Source organism: Chaetodon auriga, chromosome 14, assembly GCF_051107435.1.
Source record: "Chaetodon auriga isolate fChaAug3 chromosome 14, fChaAug3.hap1, whole genome shotgun sequence".
In the NCBI taxonomy this organism is placed as follows: domain Eukaryota; kingdom Metazoa; phylum Chordata; class Actinopteri; order Chaetodontiformes; family Chaetodontidae; genus Chaetodon; species Chaetodon auriga.
This window is the reverse complement of record NC_135087.1, coordinates 7,009,110-7,032,518: the sequence shown is the minus strand read 5'-3', so window position 1 is coordinate 7,032,518 and position 23,409 is coordinate 7,009,110. Positions and strand designations below refer to the sequence as shown.

The 23,409-nt window shown below is 40.4% G+C and overlaps 3 protein-coding genes across 4 annotated transcripts; 1 reads left to right on the top strand and 2 right to left on the bottom strand.

Annotated features, from left to right (window-relative positions):
* Positions 1-91: 91 nt before the first annotated feature.
* synj2bp (synaptojanin 2 binding protein) lies at positions 92-5,855 on the bottom strand. The gene is made up of 4 exons (XM_076749125.1): positions 5,678-5,855; positions 4,921-5,057; positions 4,367-4,462; positions 92-2,055 (listed from the first exon to the last, which is right to left on the bottom strand). Exons 1-4 carry the CDS (start codon positions 5,739-5,741, stop codon positions 1,912-1,914), a joined length of 441 nt encoding a protein of 146 aa, XP_076605240.1. The 5' UTR covers positions 5,742-5,855; the 3' UTR covers positions 92-1,911.
* An 859-nt stretch (positions 5,856-6,714) lies between these two features.
* Positions 6,715-12,537, bottom strand: lgals3a (lectin, galactoside binding soluble 3a). 2 transcript variants are annotated; one of them, XM_076749239.1, is made up of 6 exons: positions 12,375-12,537; positions 11,944-11,961; positions 11,108-11,824; positions 9,729-9,817; positions 9,291-9,447; positions 6,715-7,766 (listed from the first exon to the last, which is right to left on the bottom strand). In XM_076749239.1, the coding sequence occupies exons 2-6, from the start codon at positions 11,956-11,958 to the stop codon at positions 7,611-7,613; spliced, it is 1,134 nt and encodes a 377-aa protein (XP_076605354.1). In that variant the 5' UTR covers positions 11,959-11,961; positions 12,375-12,537; the 3' UTR covers positions 6,715-7,610. The 2 variants fall into 2 exon arrangements, with proteins under 2 accessions (XP_076605354.1, XP_076605355.1); XM_076749240.1 differs by lacking the exons at positions 6,715-7,766; positions 9,291-9,447; positions 9,729-9,817 and adding an exon at positions 9,824-10,635.
* Positions 12,538-13,949: 1,412 nt separating this feature from the next.
* gmfb (glia maturation factor, beta) lies at positions 13,950-23,061 on the top strand. The gene is made up of 7 exons (XM_076748472.1): positions 13,950-14,022; positions 16,191-16,287; positions 16,942-16,991; positions 17,301-17,352; positions 17,641-17,721; positions 17,828-17,901; positions 18,768-23,061. Exons 1-7 carry the CDS (start codon positions 14,020-14,022, stop codon positions 18,837-18,839), a joined length of 429 nt encoding a protein of 142 aa, XP_076604587.1. The 5' UTR covers positions 13,950-14,019; the 3' UTR covers positions 18,840-23,061.
* Positions 23,062-23,409: the final 348 nt, after the last annotated feature.

The following is a 23,409-nucleotide window of genomic DNA, read 5'->3' as shown; positions in this document are numbered from 1 at the left end:
AGTCTCATAGTTTTGTGTCACATTAGATTTAATGTGAAATATTCTGTTAAATATTCTTTCCAGCTATTAAATAAAAACAAGCCCAAACCAGGTGAATTCAACATGAATTTTAATAATACAGTAGGTGTTTGGATGTAAAACACATAGTATTTGCATAATTTATTAGTGCTTCTGATCGACTTTTCTGGCATATTCACAATCCCACTCAGCAGAGCGACATGAAATGTATTTACAGACAACAAGATCCACAGAAAGTCAGAGACAACTGCTTGACAATTCACTTATTCATCTGCTCTATGGCCGTTACTGGAGGAGTTCCAAGATTGTGTGTAGTGCAACAAAAAAAAAAAAAGTTGACAGCAACTAATTTCTTAAAAAAAACTCCTTGAAAGTGAACTGAATCAAACTGCTTTTAGTATTAAGCTCTTGATCCTTCACGTGAATGAATAACCAATAACTCCATATTTCATAATCACTGCACGAGACAAATGAGTGAGCAGAAGGTGCGAAGTGATCGCGAGCACTGACCTCGATGCTGTAAATTAGGAGAATGTCTGAAATGGCTGTGACACACAACACAAACATGGCAGCGTCTCTCCGAGGCTGAGCGTTAAGAAATGAGCTGCCCACCACATGATATGTGTTTCAGGAACGATTGGGGTGCAGGACACAGACTGACCGACCGTTTGACACTTTACAATAAACGCTTCAAAGTGAAACTACTTGGAAATACTCTGATACTTTACGGGATACGTCTGGTGATAATCTGTATTTTTCTTGCTCAACAAATCCCATTAGAAGACCAAAACCAACAAGGAGCTGTTTGTGCTGCCTGATATCTGTTATCGCTCTGAGCCTTAGAGCTCCACTGGTGTCCAAACACTACTGAAAAGCATCATTAAGCAATAACATTGTGACACATTCCCTCATCAGCATGAACACGGGCGCTGAAGTTTACTTCCAGTGAATCACTCGTACACTGTCCTCCTCCCGGAAACACAGGCTAGAGCACCGAGTGTGTGTTAATCCGCAGCTGGAAATAGTCCCAGACAAATACACCATTCCCTCCTGTGTAAGTAATGCATGCTAAAACCGACAGCGCCCAGATGTTTTGTTTACATGTTGAACAAAAGGATTTGAGGCTAACTCACTGTTGGTGTGAGTGTCTGACATTAGAAAATACAGATTATCAGCAGCCACATCCTTCAGTTTGACGTATTAATGGATGCAGTGTGTTGATTTTTATTTTGATGGTGACACGGAGTGACAAGAACCAAACCCCGCCGTCACTTGGACCAGACAGAAAAGGCACCGTTACACAATTCATCACATTAATCCCGCAGCGAGACGCCACTGCTCCCATGATTCTGTGCAAAATGAAAATCAAATTTTGAACACTGACAAGCTGAAAGAACAGTGGGCTCCTCTCACGTCAGACAGATCCGCCATTCAGTCGCGGAGGTACGGGGAGGCCGACGAGTGACGGAGCACAACACTGTCTTTCAGTTTGTAAATGGACCCTGAAGCTTGAGTCAGTCTGACTTGACTCAAGGATTTCATAGTTTTCTGCATACACACCCTCTGTGCACGGGCAGCTGTTTGTTGGTGCCTGAGCTCAGCCCAGCTCAGCTCGGCAGCAGGAAATGTCGTGTTCGTTCTTCCCCTTACGATCACAAAGTTATCTATTAAAAGTCATCTCTGTGGCAAGAGAGCATCCTTTTGCATAGGAAGGGTGTCAAGAAGCTACCATTAATCACATAATACACATGAGCACGGAGAAACTCATCAGTGACACCAACACCAGCTAATCAAGAAAATAACGTCTACCGCTTTGAGTTTGTTCCCTCTTCAACCTCTTTGGCCTTTAGCAAAGTTTTTGATCTTAAAAATAACATACAGGCGTCGGCTCAGTTAAAGGTGCTTCCTAAGGTTCCGCATGTAAATGAACGCAAAGATGGCCGCCACTCCGGCCAAAGCAGCCAGGACTCCCAGAGAAGACACCGAAGGTTCGTGCTTGGGTTGTGAGCCCGTGGGTCCGTTCATGTGATGAGGCAACTGTAAGAAAGATTTCAAGAGGAGAACAAATATCAGCGCTGCACTGGAGGCGATGTGTATGTCGACATGCATCTCTTTAAATCACAGATGTTTGCAGCACAGCTTTAAGGTGGAGGTGTCCAACCACCTGCGCTAAACCTGTTTGGCCACACTTAAACCCCATTTACACCTGCCATTAAAATCTGGATCCTCAAATGTTATCCAGACGACAAACCTTGCCTTTGCATGCACACCTGGTGTTTTTAATATGTTCTCTTTGTCCTTGGGTTGGATCCTACGGGTCAAAACCTGTGTGTGGGTCATTTAAGGTGGCAGCAAAGTCGCCCCAAACTCCCTTAAAAACTCAGACTTTTGTGAGTTGCTGCATTAGGGGAAACTTTTAGACAAATACTTAATAATTTGTCCCTCTTTGTCCTACATGAAGTTATTGTTTTCTTTGTCCCGATCAGCTGCACAGATGAGAGCAACACACACAGTCAAACAGTTATTTCTTACTGTATATCTCTCATTTTGCACCTGTATTGCTTTCATTTGTAACAGTTCTGTTGAACGATGCATCTTTTGGTGCTTTCATGAAACAGAACAGACGTGTAATCAGCAATCAGAGGCGTGTCTCTTTCTCGTCTCTCATTTCTTTCGCTCTCTAAATGTGAACAGCCCGTATTTAACGTTGGCTAAAACAAATATCTGTATCAATGTTATGCTTTCTACAGACACCAGCACGTTGTACGGACTGTGTTTACGTCGACCTAAGATCTGAACACCATGCGATCCAGACTACCTCCCGATGTGTTCAGGCAGATCCGATCACGACATGCATTAACATTGGTTTTTCCTTCTCTGGATAACGTGTCTGCATACAGGTGGAATTTTAACAGCAGGTGCAAATGGGGTCTCGGTGAAAAGCCTGCTGTCACAAAGAGGATGCAATAATTGTGAAAATGAGTATAACGACACACTTTCTCACAGTCTTTCTTCAAAGGCAGTTTTGTAATATTTGTACACACCAAGAGTCCCTGAAGTAATCATGCACAAAATGAACTGAAAGAGACAGAAAGTGAAACCCTGCATATGTTTTCAGCTCCTCAAAACCAGCCAGTTCAGTGGATTTGTTTGGTTGAGAAATGCTGCTGGTCTGAAGAAACACAGTGGAACAGAAAGTGGAACTGGACGCTGCCCTGACGTTACCTCTAATCCTGAGCAGGATACGGTCCACTGATGTTACATAAGGTGACTCCTCAGGGATTCCAACTGTGTTTTACAGTAGTGAAACAAAGATCGGCTCCACTTACATCATAAAAAAATACACTTTCATCAAATAAATCATTAAACTTCAGGGAATAAGAACAGATGTGCTATTCCCCAGAGTCAACAAAGACGCTTTATTAAAGGTGGCTATTGTTGAGCCCATTGTTTCTGGTTAATGGTTCAATGCTGCTCTGCGCTGCCACAGAGTGAATCTGTCCTCAGCTTTATACTCTCAGCAAGGAGCATCCTGACAGGCAGTTTGCATCCTTTGTTTCCTCAGTTTGACACGACAATTTACCAAATGAGAGAGAGATACTATAAAAATATATTAGTCTGATCCACAATGTTAACAATACTTATTTAACTTAAACTTAACTTGAAAATGCTCTCAGACCTTCGCCGTGGATGCAGTCAGTGCTCACTATAAAAAATGACTGAGTCCTTATCTCCACAAAAAAAAAAAACCCAAATACACTGTTTGATTGTGTGCAGTCGAAGTCAAGTAACGCCTCTTGCATCTACCAGACTCGGGAGTTACGTCAAAGTACAACAGACATATGCTATTTTTTATCTTTCTCTTTATTTTTACTAGTGTTCTGTGATTGTTTCATTGATGTTTGGTTTCATACGTTGCATGTTCTTCTGCTGCTTTAACGTTTCGGCGATACACTTTTTCACTCTGCTGGACAATAAAGTTTGTTTCAAAGTTCAAGTTTAAAAAAAATACCAAACTGCAGCACAGCTTTCGGGCGAAGACGTCCAACCACCTGCGCTAAACCTGTTTGACCACACTTAAACCCCATTTAATCCTGGTATTAAAATGGGATCTGTATCCCCAAATGTTATCCAGATGACAAACGTGTCGAGCTTGCCTTTGCATGCACACCTGGTATTTTTAATCTCTTCTCTTTGTCCTTGGATTGGATCCTACAGGCCAAAGCCTGTGTGTGAGTCATTTAAGGTGGCAGCAAAGTCACCCCAAACTCCCTTAAAAAAAAATCACTGAACAAGTCACACTCTTGAATACTGGGAAGAGGTCACGTTAAGGCATCGTGTCTCTCACCTTTTTCAGAACACGGAGCTCCACGTCCTCCCCGGCTGTCCTGAACAGCTCCACCGCGTGTTTGTGTGTCCGATCCTCAAGCTTGACTCCGTTGATCTACACATGAAGCAAAATCGAGGACAATGAGCTTTTTCTTTCATCAAATGACTGAATCATTAGTTTCAATTTTGATGGATGACGGCAATCACTTAACAGTTTAATACAGAAAATATCAGACAATAGACTCTGTAAAAGCTCCAGGTGATGTCATATAATCGCTTGTTTCACCTTCAGTTTTCACTTTAATGCAAAGAAAAGTTGCAACTCTTGACAACTGAGAAGCTGACACGGGGCTTAAAAAAAATGATGTCCAAGATTTCAGATTATTATAAAGTAACCAGCTTCAGCTCTAAAATCAACGCTCAGTTCAATCGGTTGATCAATGAAATAGGAACAAGTGCAATCTAACAGTCTACTACTGCAGAGTAATCTTACTAAATGTTAAAGAGATGACACAGACAAAACTATAAGTACCCTCCTCTACATCCAAAACCCGAATGAAAGGCACTTATTACCGCCAGGATCTTGTCCCCCTCCTGGAGTCTTCCATCCAAAGCTGCAGCTCCATCTTCTTTTATTTTGGACACATATATGCCATTGTCATTCACAACATACTGCTGGTCCACGCCCCCAACTATATTGAATCCCAGGCCTTCAAACAAAGCAGACACAGAGGTTTAGAGTAAAAGTCAATAAGCACAAATCCCATCGTTTGTCGTGGCAGGGGCTGCTGATCCAAACATAATCATGTATCTCAATGGATCAAAGTACAAGAGCAGTCACTCCAACGCTGCAACCTCCTGCTGCTCTGAGGTGTATGCACAGAAACACCAGGTCACAACACGTTACATAACGAGTACAAGTGGAAACCGGACATTACTCTCTCTCTCTCTCTCTCTCTCATGAAGCTAAATAAAGGTTTCTAACTGTCCGCAGCCGCTGGCTTCAGTGGACGAACTGTCTGTCACAGTCTGACAGGCCGAGGAGAAACGTTACTTAAGGGTTTTAACACAGCGTCAAAGTGCATAAACGATTATTTTATAAGTAAACCGAGTTGTTAAACCTCAGCTGGCTTCCTCAGCCCAAACTGCTCTGCTTTTTCAACACGGTAGCGCATGTCGGGCTGGTCTTTTTGTCAGTTTTGAATCGCAAATTAGCCATTAGCTTGAGGAAACGCACTAGCTTGACAGCGCTGATTTTTGCTGCTACGTAGCTAGCTCGTAGCGTAGCCGCCATCTGCTAACTGTGCGTCAAGTTGTAAAATCTTCTTACCTGCCGGGCCACGCTTCAGTCTTATGTCCACCACGTTGGGTGAGGAGTGCAGAGAGCCATTCATTCTGTCAAGTCACCAAACGAATAAAATGAAGACTTCAGAGAGAGGGGGACAAACTATTGATCTGAAGGTGAACTCATTGAGGAGTTGCGATTCGCTTCCTTCGGCACAGTGGGTGGTTTGTGTTTGTGCTGCCCCCTGATGGGAGGAGACAGAACTGCAGGCCGACCTTTGAATTACAAAGCTGGTCAGCGCGAGTAGATGCAAATACTATACATGATGTATTTTACTACTACATCTACTGCTAATTTTAAATCCTTAAATCCCGAAGGTGGAAGGACTATTCAGATGTTTCCCTTTGTTACAGTGTAAAAATACTCCATTACAACTTAAAGTATTACATTCAAGAAGTGTAGGAATCACTCTAAAATGTACTTTCACAACTTTTAGTACGTCATTTTACTTTGCCTGTCTGCACATATTAAATACTAGATTGCATTGTTTTTACTTTACCTTAGCATTCCAAGTGTTTTCTTAAATCTATGTTATTCATATAATGTAATTTCATAAAAATACTAATTCATTACCATCTGTGGAAGAAATATTTAAATAGCAAAAGCAATACCACAATGTAAAAATACTCCACTACAAGTAAAGTTCCTGCTTTTAAAATGGTAGTTACACATAAGTATACATGTAGCAAAATGCGCTTAATCTGTCTTTCTGATATGTATCTGTAACAGATGTCCACAGTCACATTTTAAACACACTTAATATGTTGGTATTTTATCCTGATTTTCATTTCTGTCCAATTCATTAACATCACCAACTTTATATTTAATAACTGTTCTATTTTAGGTCTTTTTTGTTTAAACTACGGTCAAAGAATTAATGGTGTTATATGAATAAAATGATACTGATCTCCATTCCACCTCAGTAATACACCAAATGTTCGAGGCACACCCAAGAAAACCCTGAAATTTGTACTGCTAACAGAAGATTAGCTCTGTGCATTTTGGGTAAAACAAAGAATGGGAACAGGGGAAGTAGCATTTATTACGTGTACAGGCAGGTAGCTCATCAAAAGTGTACAATATTCTGAATCAAACAGCATTATCACTCATTGTTTGTTGCCTTTTATTTATAAGCATAGAATCTCAAAATACTGTACCACTGTTATCTTTGGCAACACAATCAGAGACCCCCCCCCCCCCCCCCTTCTAATGTTTTATCTGAGCCTCACTTTTCTCACTATTAGACTTCAACATGAAATCTTAACTCCCTCCAGTCTTAGAGTTCAGGAGGATGAATACTGAAGAGAGGAGGCACTCGAAATCAGAGCACAAATACATTTTAAGAAACTTCATCCTTCGCCTACGGTGTGTTAACAGGCCAGAAGTAAGACAGTGAAAAGGAGACTAAGTTGATTTTCAGCAGCACACTCTCATGCATTACAAAGGCTTATCAAGATTTTGATATAAAGGACATCAGAATAAACATACATGTACTGTAAACAAAAATACAGCATACTAGTGGAAAATATATGTTTGGGACATGTCACACTTTCCCACTTGGCCTACAATCTTTTCATTAGGTATAAATTAGTATTTCCTTAAAACTCCTGTTTTTAGATGCGCTTTATCTCATTCACTACTTTGATTTTTGTTATGTCATAACATACGCTGGATTGTGAGTGGCTATAAAATGAGATGTCAGCCAGTAAAAAAACAAAAAAGGGATTATAGTGTTCAGACCAGGGTGAATCTGCCATCTGTTCTGTAATAAATGAAGAAGCTCCATGTGGGCAAAGATCGCACTTTGCTGACTATTGTGCCTCAAAAACTCCATCAAGGTACTTGAAAGGATTTCAAATACAGTGGTAAAGTTTGACCTAGGTCTCCTGTACAGCATGTGGTTCAGCAGCTCTGAGAGTCAGATCATGCTCGGGGCTGCACTGTGGAGGATGAGGTCTCCTGCCACTCGCACCAGGGTCACTTCCTCCAGCCCGCCGACTCTGTGCTCGTACTCAAGCAGGTGGGTGCCGTCCACGGCCACTTTGAACATTTCCTCCTCCACGAGGATCTTCAGCTGCAGGGAGAGCAACAGACACTTCATGCACAGCGAGCCAAGTTATCATGGGGGATGCAAGCAGAGCTGAAACGAGTCATCAATCTGCAATAAGTTCCATGATCAATTGAGTCATTTTGATAGCAAACATGCTAAAACATTAATGGTTGCAGCTTCTCAAATGTGAACACTTGCTGGTTCTGTTTGACAATCAATCAAAACAAGCAATCTGCAGACAATTTGCTGGTTAATTGATAATGAAAAATAAGTTGCAATATTAGCTGAGGCCCTAAATTCAAATGAATGACCTTAAACTTATACAAGCTTCTTAATTTCTACAGACAGAACACTGCAGGAAAATGTTGTTTTTCATGCCTTTAAAGTTTTGTTCGCCATGTTTAAGACCTGGAAGACTGATAATCATGTCATACTGAACCAAGGGCTTGAAAAACCTGTTTGCAACTGATAAGAATGGGTTGACAAAGGTTTTACAGATCTGTGGTGCTGTTTCACAACCATGTTTTTTATGCAGAAGTCATTAAATATGTTGAATGCATGTCACAATGTTACTGTAAATACTCTGTCAGGTTACTAGTAGACATACAGCACGACAAGAAAATAGTGACAATGACAAGCCTGCTGAGCCTACAGTTACGCTTCTCTCAACAGGGAATAAATGTCAACTTGACTGTAAATTGTTGCAATACCTATTCATGAGGTGACCCGTAAGACATCGTCCTACGTGCTGAATCTCCACTGAGAAACGATTTCACAGGTGACTATTTTTAACCGTGGCAAAATTACACCACGTCTGGTAAAATTCAGTGATTTCACACATGCGCATTTAAGCTGCAGCTGAGTTGAATAGTAGAGTAAAGCAGTCTGGAGTGAATGATGATGTCCCTGTATTTACTCATGATTAGCAGGGGGAGTGACACCTGTGTCCAGTATCTGGTGTGACCCACTGAGTCGTGACTATGAGGTTGACCAGCAACTCAGAACAGAACTTTCCTGTTCCAGCTTTAGCTTGAATGGGTGATTGGTGTGATGTTACATCTCCTGCACACTCACAGAGGTGTTTTCATTGATGCTGGCTCATTAGACCTCGCCTGATGCTCATGTCATTTCACAGTTATCATAATAATGAGATTTCACTCGTGTCAACACATGTCAACTGTGAAACAGACTTTTATCTTTTTTAAAGCTCCAGTAAATCCCAGTCTGCCCTTCATGATATGGCAGTTTTATAGTACTGGTGCTGGGAGCAGCCAAAAAGGATGAGAGTCACATTTCAGCAATCCGTTCTCACATTTTACACATCAAATAAAAACATCACATATAAAAGTCTTTATATCTATTATGTCTTTTTATAGTATTATTATAAGACATTGATTTGTTTTTGTGTTGAATTATATCTTGAGTTCTAGGAAATCCACTGTCAAAAGTTCAAGCTTGAAGTTCAATAAATGCACAGTGGTGGTTGCAAATTTCCTGACTATGATTTTTTGCCATAATCGACCAGCCCAAATTACTAAAACACTTTACCTCAAAACGCCGTCCCTGAACAAATGGGAAGCCTCCTTCTCGCTCCTCTGGACCCCAACATCCACCCAGGTTGGAGTTTCTGACAGTTGTTTGCTCATGAAATCGAGGATTGAAGTGAAAGACGATATCCGGGCCTTTGATAAAGTCAACTTGGAACCTGCAAGAAAAAGAGCAGGACTGAGTGCTGCTGATCACTGACCACTGTTCCACTGTGCAAATAATAAAAGAGTAAAAGAAAAAGGTGCAGATGGGCCATTGTTAATGATGTGCATTTAACAGTGAAGATGTTTGACCAGTGTGAACCACATGCTAAAGATGACAACACTGCCATGATCTGGGGGGTTAGAGTGGTTGCAGGTTGTCATAATGCACCCACTCATGACACTCACACAGACAGCATCACTGGCAGTAGAATGAGAGGATGAATGTTGGTCATACCTGTCTGCACCAGGAGTGGGCTCCCCAACTATTGTGATTAAAAGTCGTGGCATGATTCCAGCATGAAGAGGGAGATCATATGGCATCATCTGTAAGAAATATTTATATTTGAAAATCACTGCAATACATTGACTATGATCTATGTAGAAATGGGGTTAAAAAATGCATGATTACAAATTATGCTTTACTGTGTTTATTCAGCAAAACTTCACAAACGGTAACAATACCCTGTTTATAATATACATGGGGTGGAAGCAGAGTTGTTCACATTTTATCACTGATACTCTGAACTTGGTAATATAATACTGGGCAGCTAAGTACTTCATGTTGTAAAGAGCCCATTTTTAGTTAAACATTACCCAAAACTTTGACCCTGCCCACATTCCTAATGCAACACCCCAATGACTCATCATCTCCTTCATTCAGTTCAACACTCTTACAGAACTCACCATGATCAGACAAGACGATGTAAAGAAAATAAAATCTGGAGTTTTCAATTTTTTTTAATACAACAAGGCATCAACTATACAAACTGACTTCTGAGCAAAATGACAGAAGACAAAAAGCTTTGAATTAGATCCATGTGACAAGGTGATGTGGAAATGGAGATGAATATACAAACTGTAATCAATCGGTGATTTTATCAGGGAAAATCAAAAAGTGTCTTGATATAGAAAACATGAATCTTTTATGAAGCTGTAATCTTACATAATATTGCACTTAATTAAAACAACACAATTCTTCTGGCAGACGAAGCAAAGCCCTAACTTTATACTGTGTATATATTCAGTCTTTCCCACATTTCATGGAGTCTAATCAAACCATATGTTGATTCTGGAGGTGATGTCCTTGTCCGACTGAAAAGTTGGGCTCATTGTTTTCAGTTATATGGTGGATTATATCTGGGCTGAAAGACAAGAATACATTTTTGATAACTATTTTTGAAAATTTGTTCATTCTGCTGTATGTTATGCTTTGCATCCACGCAGAGGCCAAGAAACAGAAAAGAAAAACAATCCAAATGTAGCCCTGACTAAAAAAAATCATCATCCTGCAGTAAACACCAACAAGGCAGGAAACTTTTTTTTCCACCAGCAGCAGGATTAGGCAGACACCAAATCAGTCGCACTGAAGGTATTAGAAAAAACCCTGTTCCAGAGTAGAGTTGAGTATTTATATGATAGCAGGCAACCTGTTAAAGTGGCTGACAGAGTAGATGTACATTTAGCTGGTGGCTGGCCTCTATTGCATTATTTCCCACCCTGAATCCCAAAGACTTCCACCCAGGCAGATGCTCCACTGCAGAACAATGGCACATCAGCAAAGACAGTTAGCAAGCAAGCAACATATTGTTATTTGTAAACGGTGCTAGTACTCACCAGCATGCCTCCTGGAGCAGCAGGCCCACCGTATGGACCCATAGGCCCTGGGCTATGACCAAAGGGACCAGGGGCAGGAGGGAAGCCTCCACCTGCAGATGGTCCCCATGACCCAGGGGGTATTGGGGGAAAGCCTCCAGCAGGGAATGCAGGGAAAGAGCCAGGGCCAGCTGGAGGGGGGAATGCACCTGGACCACCAGGTCCGTACATCCCATTGCCTCCTCCTGGCTGACTACCTGGGAAAGGCACATTTGGATAAGGCCCAGGGGGAGCTCCAGGCCCAGAAGGAAATGGTCCAGTTGGGTAAGGAACAGGGCCTCCAGGGAGCTGTCCTGGAGCTCCTTCAGGTGGGTACTGCCCAGGGAACTGCCCAGGGGCTCCAGGACTGGAGGGGAACTGCCCTGGAGCTCCTGGCGCAGGTGGATATTGTCCTGGTATCCCAGGACCAGGGTGGAACCCACCAGGTGCTGAAGGGGGTCCTGGGTATTGCCCTGGTGCTCCAGGACCAGAGTGAAACGGGAACTGCCCTGGAGCCCCCGGGCCAGATGATCCGCCAGGGAAGTCACCCGGAGCAGAGGGCTGGGTGGGAGCTCCTGGGGCTGAACCAGGCCATCCTGGGTTTGTAGGAGGTGGAGGGTTGCTGGCGGGGGCAGATGGGTTCGTGTTTCCTATTTTCTTTGCCTGGCTTGGGGTGTCGTCTCCTAAGGCATCTGCCAGCTGAAGTAGAAGAGAAAGGGAAAGTGACTGGCTCCGTATACATGAAAGAATCTGTGTAACCACGACAGCTGCTAATAAACCAGAAAATTACATAAAACAGTAGAATCTTCTGAACTCACCGAGAAATCCGACATGATCTAAAACAGACAAGACAAGTTTAATTAGTTTTAATTAGGAAGTTCTATGAAACGATTACAACAAGCTGTCCAACAATGGAAGGTATTTGACACAGAGGCTCTGAGTAATAGCAGAGTAAATGTTTCCATAACCGACTGGTGATCAACAAAATCCATTTGGGTAGAGTCGAAACAGCTTGACCAAACTGAACCGTTAGTACCACAAGCTATATATATGCTACGCTGACTTTGGCTGAACATTGACAGGGAAGTAGTTTTTAAAATATCTAGTTAACTGATGTTACATAGTTGGCTACCGACCTAGCTAACAGCAGCTAGCTGTTAGTCAACATTCAGATGGTTAGCTCGTTTGTTAATCTCAGCTCTGCGGAGTCAAAAGAGATTAAGTAGTAAAAACTGATATTTCCTGCTACCTCGCCAGAAGATTGACTCCTCTCAAAATGATAGTGGGTAAAGTGATGATTTATCCAGCTGTGGAAGCCAGTTAGCCAGCTAAGTTAGCCTGCCGAGACATAGAACTGCAAGCTAACGCTGGATCCGCTCTCACAACTACAACTCTGGAGAAGGAAAGGCGTACCCGCGCTTCACTGATGACGTATTCTGAAGAGTGGGCGCGCTCTGGAACAAACACGCGCGCGCGCGCACAGACGCACACACTCAATCACAGACAAGTTATATAAAAGTCCAAAGTGTGACAATAATGTTTTAAAAATCATGAAGTACTTTTTCCAAACTGTTCAACCCAGCCCAGCTGAACTAAACATTTAGAAACTGACGATCAATGTGATTTTCACAGATTAGAGAAAGAAATAATATTAATCTCCTTCTTACTGTGCAAGATAAAATCTCTGCCTATGGTGTGCATTTACAGTTTATATCCTGGAATTCTAACTTTGCCCCAACTTGGTGCAATGCCCGTTGACAAATTAATTAATAATACGCTTCATGTAGGCATATTACAGCTGATGTAATAAAGGTCTTAAAATCTGATTTGACATTTGGGCCCTGCTGCAATATGGAGCCTGGCAGGTGCCCTCAAATTACTGAATTGTGTGTAGAAATTACTATTGAGTGCTCCTGATTTATCATTTATTAATTTTTAGTGGCTCATATTACCAAACAAACAGTGAACCCTGGGATTTTGGGGCCTCTGGTGGTTTGAGGCTTGAGTTATCCACTTTGGCCTGTTGGTTTTTTAGCCATAATTCAATGACATTATTGTTACTTTCTGGCACTGTAGTAATATTATGAGAAAATATAAACAGCTGCTAAGCCAAAGAAAATTTATTTTGTTTGTGACTTAAGAGATGAAGCAGGTAAATATCACAGTGAGCAAAAGAAATGTTGATTGGTATTGTTTTGCCATCTGACATTTACTTAGTTCAGTGGTAGAGGAAGTATTCAGATTCTTTACTAGAATGGGTGACAAAAGTGTTTCAATGAAGACATGTTCTTACTAAATAATTGCTTTTTACACCCAATGCTCTGAAAGTAGAGATAATCCATCAGTTCAAGTTAAAACCCTGCATTCAAAATCTAAATTAGGTCCAGCAGTACTATCAACTGAATGTATTTAAAGTATTAAAAGTGCTAATCATGGAAAAATATGTATGAATGTGTAATTTGCATTTTAGGGTTGTAGTTACATTTTATACTGGATATTTTCGTCCATCACGATGCTTTGTATTTTCTAAAATGAGCACATATTTTGCACATAAAAACTTAATCTGCAAAGAAAATAATAGTTGACGAGGAATTAGAAAAGTTTATCGTTTTGCTTTTCTCTGTCCAAAAACGAAATGTTAAAGTGAACAATTTAATCAGGCTTTCGGTACCATTCACTTTGATTTAATATTTAATAAACTACTAAAGCTGCAGGACAATAGTGAGGACAGATGCATGACCAACTTTTAAAGGAGGGGGGCGCTTGTTTGGGATTGGCCAAACCAGTCACAAGATGATGTGAAGTATAGAAAAAAAAAAAAAAAAAAAACATTGAAAGCGCCTCTACCATCCAGATCAGCAGCTGCAGCTTCAGGGAATTTTAATTCTACAACAATGGTAAGTTGTTCTGTGTTCTTGTCAGAAAACCGCCGCCATTGTCGTTTCCGCTTTTTAATCGTGTGCTCGTCACAAATGTGAAGTTCCGGGGACTATTGAGGAAAAGTAAGGTCGCACATTGGCCAGCGTTAGCCTGCTAGCCTAGCAGTAGTTCGACTGTCTGACCGTTTTGTTGTCAAGTTGGACAGGATAGAAATGTTGGTTTTCCGGTTGTGGATTTTCAGAATAAAATTACTGTTAGAACGATACGTTGTGCTCCTAGTTTTGGAACAAAATCTCACAAAATGGAAACAATGAATGTGATGAGGATCCATTAACAAGTGTGTCAGAGCATCAGAAAATGATCTACGTTCATCAGTGGTAAACTCAGATGTGATTATTTACTTTAGCCGAATTTACGGTGCACTTTTATTTTGAAGTCCAACCTAACGGGCTTCCTGTACCCGTGCAGCAGTGTGCGGTTAGCTTGTCGCAGCAGCTCGCCGTTATAATTCTCGACGCGTCTGGGTTTGCAGGGAGCGCCTTAGCGCTAGCTCGCCTCCCGATCATGAGGAACAATGTTTCTCTCTGGCTTTTTGGCCGCGTTTCATGACAGCTCCACTGTCTTCAGTGTCGATCAATACCTGGAAGAAATTTATGTCTCAATTTTACACATAAGATCCATTGATTACTTGGCAGTTTAACTTAGCTGACTCTCATTTCCTGTCTGAATTAGCAGCCAAACTAGCGAGCTAGGTGTCAGTGGCTGACAGATTTTAAAGCAGAAGTGAACCTGTGGCCACCTCCTGGCTTGTATTGTCACGCCTGTGCTTCATCATTTTCCTCTGCATCCTGTTTTTCAACTCTCTTTGTTCCAACCACAGACACTCTAGTCTCTTCTTAATCTGTGAAGATCTCTCTGAGCTCAGTGAAATCCTGACTCCCACCAGCCATCTGTTCAGGAAGGTGTAATTATAGAATTCAGAGACTCTGCAGAGACTCTTAAAGAGTTTATGTCTTTGTGGTGGAGTTATGTAATATTGTGTGTGGACGTGACTTAAAATCCCGTTGAGACTCGTGTATTGTTTTCTTTCTGACTAAAGCCTGTGGGTCAGATTGGACTCCTGACTGCCAACACGGTGCTTTACAGCTCAGCAGTAAAATGCATGAAAACCACTGAAAGCTGCAGTCTGTGACTCTGCAGCTTACATATAAACCCTTATCCCTAAAAAATGAGGCCAAATTGAATACCCCTCATAGAGCAACAGATTGAGATGCATATATATATTTCATTTATATTTTTCCCTATATTTTGTCCATGACTGCAGCACTTACTCATTATTAATTACATAATGTCTTTATATCCAGTATTAGCTGCTTGCTCCGTTACTAAAAAAAGAAAATCTACATATTCTTTAACCCAGTTTTCGACGCTGTAATAGTTCTTCTGTGTTTTCCAGTTCATTAAGATACTGCCAGTAATACCGAAGGCGCCGTGTTTGCTTCTGCCTTACACTGTCAGGTTTCTTTGGAGTGAACATGTGGCTGACAGGAGGGACTCTGTACATTTAACATGGATGACAGCAAATCAGTTGCACGTTTACATTTATCGACATGATGTTGGATATGTTCTGTGTAGGATGAATACATTTTAATGCGTGATGAGGAGGAAAAAAACGATTTTTGTTGGTTTTTCTCAGAGAAACAAACTCATTACTCAGATCTCTCTGCAGGAGGTTTTGCACTCTATTATGCAAAAAGTAATAATTTTGGAAATGTGTGTGAAGTGGTTGAAAGTGAGAAATCAGTACAATCAGTATAAACTTCTTCCAGGTTCTGTAAGCTTTAATCAATGCAGAACAAAGGCATCTATTTTCTCATATCAGAGCACGTCATACAGCTGATATAAAGGATGGTGGCTGCCAGGAACAGAGTACTTCCTGATGCAGATGCAGTATGATTACCAGCTGAAGAATATTACGTGTCATCTATTACTCAGATAAAGCCTTTTTAGTTTTAAATCCAAAGATCACAACTTGGGTTTGTTGGCGAACATGAAGAACATTTAAAAAAAAAAAATCTACGAATACAGATTAATTGTGCATTTTGATCTGCATACAGTGTTTTCATGGTTATGAATTTGAAGTGTGCACATTGATGGATTTGCATGTTTTTCCTGTTTGTATCAGAGTGAATCACTGGTGGTGTGCGACGTGGATGAAGATCTGGTCAAGAAGCTGAAGGAGTTCCGTTTCCGGAAGGAGACCAATAATGCGGCCATTGTCAGTGAGTAATCACATTTTATGTCATTCACTTTCCTCCCTTGTCATAATATCGTCAAGGTCAGACAGTACGAGGGAAGATGGTGTGAGGGGTTCCAGGTTCAGGTGGAATTCATCATGATTATAGAGTGTGTGTTACAGTGTGATCCTTGTCTTTGTGGTAGTCGGGTGGAAGTTTGCAGAATTCCACAAACTGGCTTCCTTCAATAAAGTGTAAAGTCAAAACTTGTGGGTTAAATGTACCGTCAACGTCAACTTCCTGCTCTGTGGAACAAAACTGAGGTGAACACAGTGACTCTCTAAACTCCTGAACCACATTAATGACTTAGCTTAGCTTAGCAGTAAGACTGGCTCGCTGGCGGTGTGACAGTTTGGTGTTTCAAGCTTGATCCTCCGCTATCTCTGGATCAAAATGTCATCGCTAATTGGATTAGGAGTGTGTTTGCATGACATGGACTCTGACTCAAAGGCACATGCACACCTTTTGCACCAGATGTGAGCAAAAATGTGTGTTAACTTTTTTTTTTTTCATACAAAATCTCAAAATGTGCTACTCTTGAACGTAACCACTTCTGCTGCTCCTTCTACTCCCACGACTTAACTCGTGAGTGTTTCCATGCAGCTGTTGACTTAAGGTTTTCCTGTTTTCACCCCTCAGTGAAGATTGATAAAGACAAGCAGCTGGTTATTCTTGAAGAAGAGCATGAGGTAAGTTAGCTTTTAAACATGTCATTATAATACGATGTACTTTATTCTTGTGTCTGAACATAATATAGAGCAGGTTTACATTTCCAGTTTCAATTTAAAGGTACCAAACTGAATTTTCCTGACATTGAATTCACACTACATGACGTGACTGTGTGTAATGACCTTTGAACTTTGTGTTGTTAAACTTATTTTGGCCTGGCGCCTGTTCAAGTCATAGTAGCCTTCATAGATAAAGTGTAACGTAAGACATTGCACAGCAGCAGAGCCAGAGTGTCTCAACTATTCTTTACATATCTGTCCTTTTTTTAGGATATTTCTCCTGATGATCTGAAGGATGAACTGCCCGAGAGACAGCCAAGATATCCTTTGAATAAGTGATCTCTAACAGCCTTTAAATGATTCCCTTCTTACCTTTACTCCATTATGTGTTATGACATATTCTTCCTGCAACATGGCTTGGTTTTCATATTGTTTTAAGGTAGATTTTTACTTGAACTAGATAATTGTATTTAAAATATTATCTTAATTCGCTCTTGTCAAATGAATGAGAGAGTTAAGTCCTGCTTTAGATTTGTATTCCTTCTATCTTAACTGTGTAATATTGAGTCCTGATGTGAAATCTGTGACCCGTCCTTAGCACCAGGAACATTTGTCGTCTACAGTTATAAATACCAACATGATGATGGACGTGTTTCCTATCCTCTCTGCTTCATCTTCTCCAGTCCAGTGGGTAAGAACACCTCTAGAGGTCATTCTGAATGAATTGTTCCTCAGTCTGCTCACTGCACTGTTTTATCATCAAGGTTTTTTGACGTTGGTATATTGGTGTTGGGCAGGTTGCAGACCAGAGCAGCAGATGATGTATGCAGGAAGCAAAAACAAGCTGGTGCAAACGGTTCAGCTGTCCAAGGTTAGTGAGCTGCTTCTAACACAAACAAGTTATATTCATTTTATTAGCTATGCAGGCGACAGGGCTGTCTGTCGGTCCGTCCATCACTTTGGCCCAGACTGAAATACCTCTACGACTTCTGGATGGATTTCCATGAAATTTGTTACAGACATGCATGTTCCCCTCAGGATGCATTTGAATCACTTTGGTGACAACTGTTCATTTGCATCATCAGCAGGTCAAAATTTCAATTTTTCCAACACTTTGGTCTCGGTCACACACTGTATAAAACATGGGCGTAGTCTCTGTGACGTCACCCGCAGGTTTCTGAAGAGCCATTGTGAAGCTCAGTGGGTTCGGCCGTCACCATCTTGGCAACGCCTGACTCCACTCAACTCCCAGCTAATCCAAAAATGGGCAAAGAGGCGGAGTGCAGGAGGAGCTGAGGGGAGCCAAATAAAACATGGTTGTTGAAACCTAGCAGCTGGCTGTCACTCAAAGCAGCCACGCCCATACATTACATACTTCAAGCCATAATATAATTTAAACAAGTGACTTGTATAAAAAAAGCATGATTATTATGAGCATGTTAGCATGCTGAGATTAGCATTTAGCTCAAACCACTGTTCAGCTTCATAGCACTGCTAGCAAGGCTGTAGACTGTTGGTCCTGCTTATTAAAAACATTAGTGTATTAATGTTACATTATTGTATTAACTGCCAATTAATGTAGTGATGTCATGCAGTTCATGTGATTTTCATCCATTTATGTGGGTATTTTATTACATTATCAAACATCTATTGCATTGTTAGCTAAACACTAAACTGTATTCTAACTTAAAATGATTTTTGAATCCTGCTCTGTGCTGCTTTCTGTGTTTTTTACAGGTGTTTGAGATCAGAAACACAGAGGACCTAACAGAGGAATGGCTCAGAGGCAAGCTCGGGTTCTTCGGCTAAAATCATCTCATCCGGTGGTCTGGGATGTGAGGAGGATCCAGATTGGACAACTTGTGTCATCTCTTGGGAAGAACACACCACTGTTAATGTTTCCCTCCTCTTTGTACCAGACCTGATTTAAATAGTATTTGCAAATACTTCCTGTTCTCAGTTTTAGGCCTCTTTGGTAATAGTTTTTACTCGGCATACTACAGTCCATTGTGCCAGAAGTTTCAGACAATCACAGGAGTTTGTACACTTAACTGTGACTGTTGACATGTGCAGAGCTAACTAAACCTCACCCATCTGGCAGCCTAAAACTGAAAATACTATTTGACGCAGGTCTGCTTTTGTGTCCCACGCATTCTCTCCATGTGCCAGTTGTGTCTGTATTAATTAACACTCCCATAGCTCTTAAAGTGGTCAGGAATTGATAGTGTTCATTCAGGAGAAATTAACGGCATCGTAACCAAGGTTTTTGTTTCTTTAGGTAGTTTACACTCAGTGTTGTTTGCAGCTCTGAACCTCCTGAGTTTCACCTTTTTATGTTGAATAATTTTTCATAATTTGAGGGATCTTTTAGATTTTTGCTGGTGTTTTTTGTGTGTATGTAGGGTTATGTAAGCATATTCTTTTTAACAAAACAAACCTCCTGCCAGAACATCTGCACAATCAAAGCTTCAATTCAGAGAACAATATAGAGTTCAGCTTTAGTCAGTCTCTGCTTACTTATTCATTCAAACTGTAAATAACAGTGCTAAGACCATTTGATAAGTGGCACTTCTACTGTAAGACTCTGTACGATGTGTTGTACCTTTTCCTGTGCGCATGAGCACGCCGGCCGAAGCCCTCGAGTGGCGCTTGTCACACTGCAGACTTTCCCATCAGTCCATCGTCAGATCGCATCTTTTCCTCTCTGTTTAGAGGGAAAACAGTGTGACTCTTGGGTAAAGCTGTATTCTGCCTTTGACCTGCATATTTGTTACAATGATATCATACTCCTGAAAACAATATTTCTACTGAAACATTCCAAACTGAAAAATGTATTACTTACAACAAACCTCTGTCTCCAGTGACCATGACAGTCTTGAAAAAACTGCACACAGGGTGGCATTACTGGCCCTCTTTTTAATCTACTGGGCTACTCTGTATAAGTGGGCTATTGTGTCTTTAGGGAGATTGTTAGCTTATATTGTGCATTTATAGCTATTACTGTTATTAGTGTTAATGAATGTCGTGCTTCATTCTGATGTAAAGCCACTTTGATTGCTTAGTGGTCCTCACAGCTTTGAGAATGATGGCTGTGACTTCTCCAAATGCCAGTTGTGCTTAATATTTAGACTTGGTAGGTAAAGGACAGCATCTGGGCAATTTCCATCTTCTATCCAGAACAGGGTTCGACCAATATGCTGCAGCTTTTTGAAGGCTGGCACTGATATGTGTGTATTCTGTGTGCCAGCAGCTCATATTCCATGCCAATATGTAAAATCTACAATGCAGTTTATATCTTTCTGTGTGAAGTTTGAGCAGCTATCGCAGAGGATTACAGGTACATGTGAACATGGATTGGGATGTGGAATCCTCATATTTCTACAATTAGTTGTTTTGTCACTATTGAAATTTACTGCCATCTACTGGATTTTAGGATGTATGGCATTTAGGGCCAAATGCCTTATATCGTAATGTTAGTGAAAATGAGACATAAATCATCTATCCACCCTGGGATTTGGATTAACTCCAGAATGTGATGAGTTCTTCCTTGGCCCATGCAACAACCCTCCACCAGTATTCATGAAAATCGGACCAGTAGCTTTTCTGTATATCTGCTGAGAGATAACATAAAATGTGTCACTTTACAAATTCTTCTGGACTCTGTTCTATGTATTTGGCTATTTTTCCTGCCCAAAAGTGACAGTCTTCCTGCTGAAGATCCTCTAAATCAGGATTTAAACCAATCCAACACACCCCAAACCAGTTGCGAATACTGAAAGGATTAGTGGCTCTTAACAGCAGAGCCACCAGGCCGGATAGATAAAGCTGCATAAAATGTACATAAAATTGTACTGCAGGTGCTACAGACTGGTTTCATGTCAGCTGTGAGAGAGAAACCTGCATTATACAGGCGGTGGATGACTCGAGTGGCAGATTTCTGATTCTTGATAAAAGCTTAATATAGCTCTGTATATTGGTCTGACCCTAAGAAAGAATAATCCGCACAAATGAATTCCATATGTTCGCTCAGCAGTATCTTCTCTTTTGAGAAATTCCTACTTTGAAAATGCACAAGGGAACATTGTGGCTGATTAAAAGCCGCAAGGCAGGAAATCACCACCTCATGTATGATGTTACTATACTGCTAAGTCTACCATACCAATGCCTTGTCTTAATTTTTATTTTTGGCTTATTTGCATCTATTTTTTAAATACCATGAGGCCAAAATGAAAACATGATTGGAAAGGACTTGTTGAGTGATTAGAATGTTTTTTTAAGATAGTGATGTTTTTTTTTTTTAACTTTCTGATCTGTAAAGTCCAAGAGATGTCGTCTTTTTTTTCGTTTCATGTGTAATCTTGGTGAAAGTTTCTTTTTACAGAGATCTGACTCAAAGATATGTACGCACAATCACACCATTTCATGTTGATCATTTGTTGATTTACATGTCAGCGCAGGGTTTAATCCAACAGGAGCAATGGGGGTAGAACTGTAATCATTTGTTTTGCTGTCTACTGATACCATTGAAGCTAAGATTTACACTGTCTGCTCCATATTAGCCAGTATTATGCTGCTGTAGCTGAAAACATAATTCCAGCATGGATGGTTCTCATGTTTATGTTGGTTTCTGTTCATACTTGAGCTGAAATTGTATGCTATCCTTTATGGATAAAGGAGGTTTTATGCAGTGGTGGAAGAAGTACTCAGATCTTGTACTTAAGTTAAAGTAGCAATGCCACAGTGTAGAAATACTCAGTTACAAGTAAAAGCCATGCACAAAAAGTACAAAAGTACGGGCATCAAAATACACTCTAATTACTAAAGTAAGAGTACTCATTATGCAGAATGACCCATTTCAGAATAACTGTTGGATTATAATTATTGATGCCTCAGTGTGTAAACATCACTTTAATGTTGAAGCTGGTAAAGGGGCTAACTTTAATTACTTTATATACTGCTATCTTATGCCATCCCACCCCATCCCCCTCATCATATCTTAACCTATAATAATACAAAATTTATTTAATGGTTGTATTTTGTATTATTAATCAAAATCTCCAAAGTAACTTATCAAATTAATGTAATGATGTCAAATGTACAATATTTGTCTGAAATATAGTGGAGGAGCAGTATTAAGTAGCAGAAAATGAAAATACTCAAGTAAAGCACCTCAAAATTGTACTTAAGTACACTGCTTGAGTAACCATACATAGTGACTTTCCACCACTGGCTTTATGACCCATAAAAACCATTAAAAATTCATGATTCATTTTCAAAACGTCAATCTGAAATCACAGACAGGGTTTGTTTGGCAAAAGCAACACACTTGACCTCTGAAACAGTCTTTGTATTTGATTTGAAACATGTGCAGTGTACTAGTTTTACTTTGTTATCTTTTTAAAACAAAATTCTTCAAACCTGTAAAATGTGGAGACCTACTGTAAAATAAGTGCATGCTTCAATGCACAGCATGTCTCAAGTTTTCATGGCCTAAAAGAAGTTTCCTGATGAATGATTTTCCAGAGCATAAAAATATGATTAGACTGATATTAGCACACAGATTCTTAAAAACGGGGCAACACCTGCATCTCAAACATCTGGTCTCAACTATGTTGTTACTGTGTTCAGCTCTCTTTTAAGGCATCCTCTGCTACTGCTGTTTTTCATGGAAGTGGGTTGTAATAGACTGTCCATTGATCATGTATCAAAACCAATCTCCCCAATATATTGATATTGAGCCACGTATCTGGTTATGTCCTGTGGATCTAATAGCTTTCCATCCTATGTGGTGAACTTGTTGTATATTTGGCCTCTTGAGTCTTTTACCTGCAGATGTGTTGTTCAGCTCTTGGTGTCCTCTCTGATCAAATGCCTACTCTTCTACTTTCTTTCCTTTGTAATAAAAACACATGAGACATGTATCATAACCAGCTGCCTCATGGCATCAGTGAAACTTGAGAAATTTGTATTTTCCCATAGTTTATAAAGTGTCTATTGTCTTATTGTCCAAATAAAACAACAGTGATGTTTAGCCCTGTTTTCTGGAGCTGTGCGTATGTGTTTGTCGTATTTAGTCCAGCACATGAAAACTGAAAAATAGAGGGAACGAGCACAAGTACAGCAAAAGCCACACCAATTTTCACAATAAAGAAGGAATACAATAATATATGGCTAATGCATATATTCATACATACCTATGCAGAGTGCATGTAGCTTGCTCAGATTAACAGCCTGTTTTGAATTTGTAAACTAATGTGTAATTACAGTAATGTTTTGATATTACAGGAATAAGGTTTCAAAGTGAAATGGACATACCCCGATAAAACAAGCAAAAATGTTGAACACTGAAACTATGTATAAGGAATTTCAGGACAGCTGG

What these genes read in the sequence shown, in the direction of transcription:
- synj2bp (XM_076749125.1), bottom strand. Translation starts at nt 5,741, where the DNA reads ATGAATGGCTCTCTGCACTCCTCACCCAACGTGGTGGACATAAGACTG. An exon ending in AGGGGGACAAGATCCTGGCG is followed by an intron (nt 4,463 to 4,920) that starts GTAATAAGTGCC and finishes CTTCATGTGTAG; the next exon opens with ATCAACGGAGTCAAGCTTGA. An exon ending in AGCTCCGTGTTCTGAAAAAG is followed by an intron (nt 2,056 to 4,366) that starts GTGAGAGACACG and finishes TCTTTCTTACAG; the next exon opens with TTGCCTCATCACATGAACGG.
- lgals3a (XM_076749239.1), bottom strand. An exon ending in CTGCTCCAGGAGGCATGCTG is followed by an intron (nt 9,818 to 11,107) that starts GTGAGTACTAGC and finishes TATTTCTTACAG; the next exon opens with ATGATGCCATATGATCTCCC. An exon ending in CCCACTCCTGGTGCAGACAG is followed by an intron (nt 9,448 to 9,728) that starts GTATGACCAACA and finishes TTTTTCTTGCAG; the next exon opens with GTTCCAAGTTGACTTTATCA.
- gmfb (XM_076748472.1), top strand. An exon ending in GCCCGAGAGACAGCCAAGAT is followed by an intron (nt 17,353 to 17,640) that starts ATCCTTTGAATA and finishes CACCAGGAACAT; the next exon opens with TTGTCGTCTACAGTTATAAA. An exon ending in AAACGGTTCAGCTGTCCAAG is followed by an intron (nt 17,902 to 18,767) that starts GTTAGTGAGCTG and finishes TGTTTTTTACAG; the next exon opens with GTGTTTGAGATCAGAAACAC.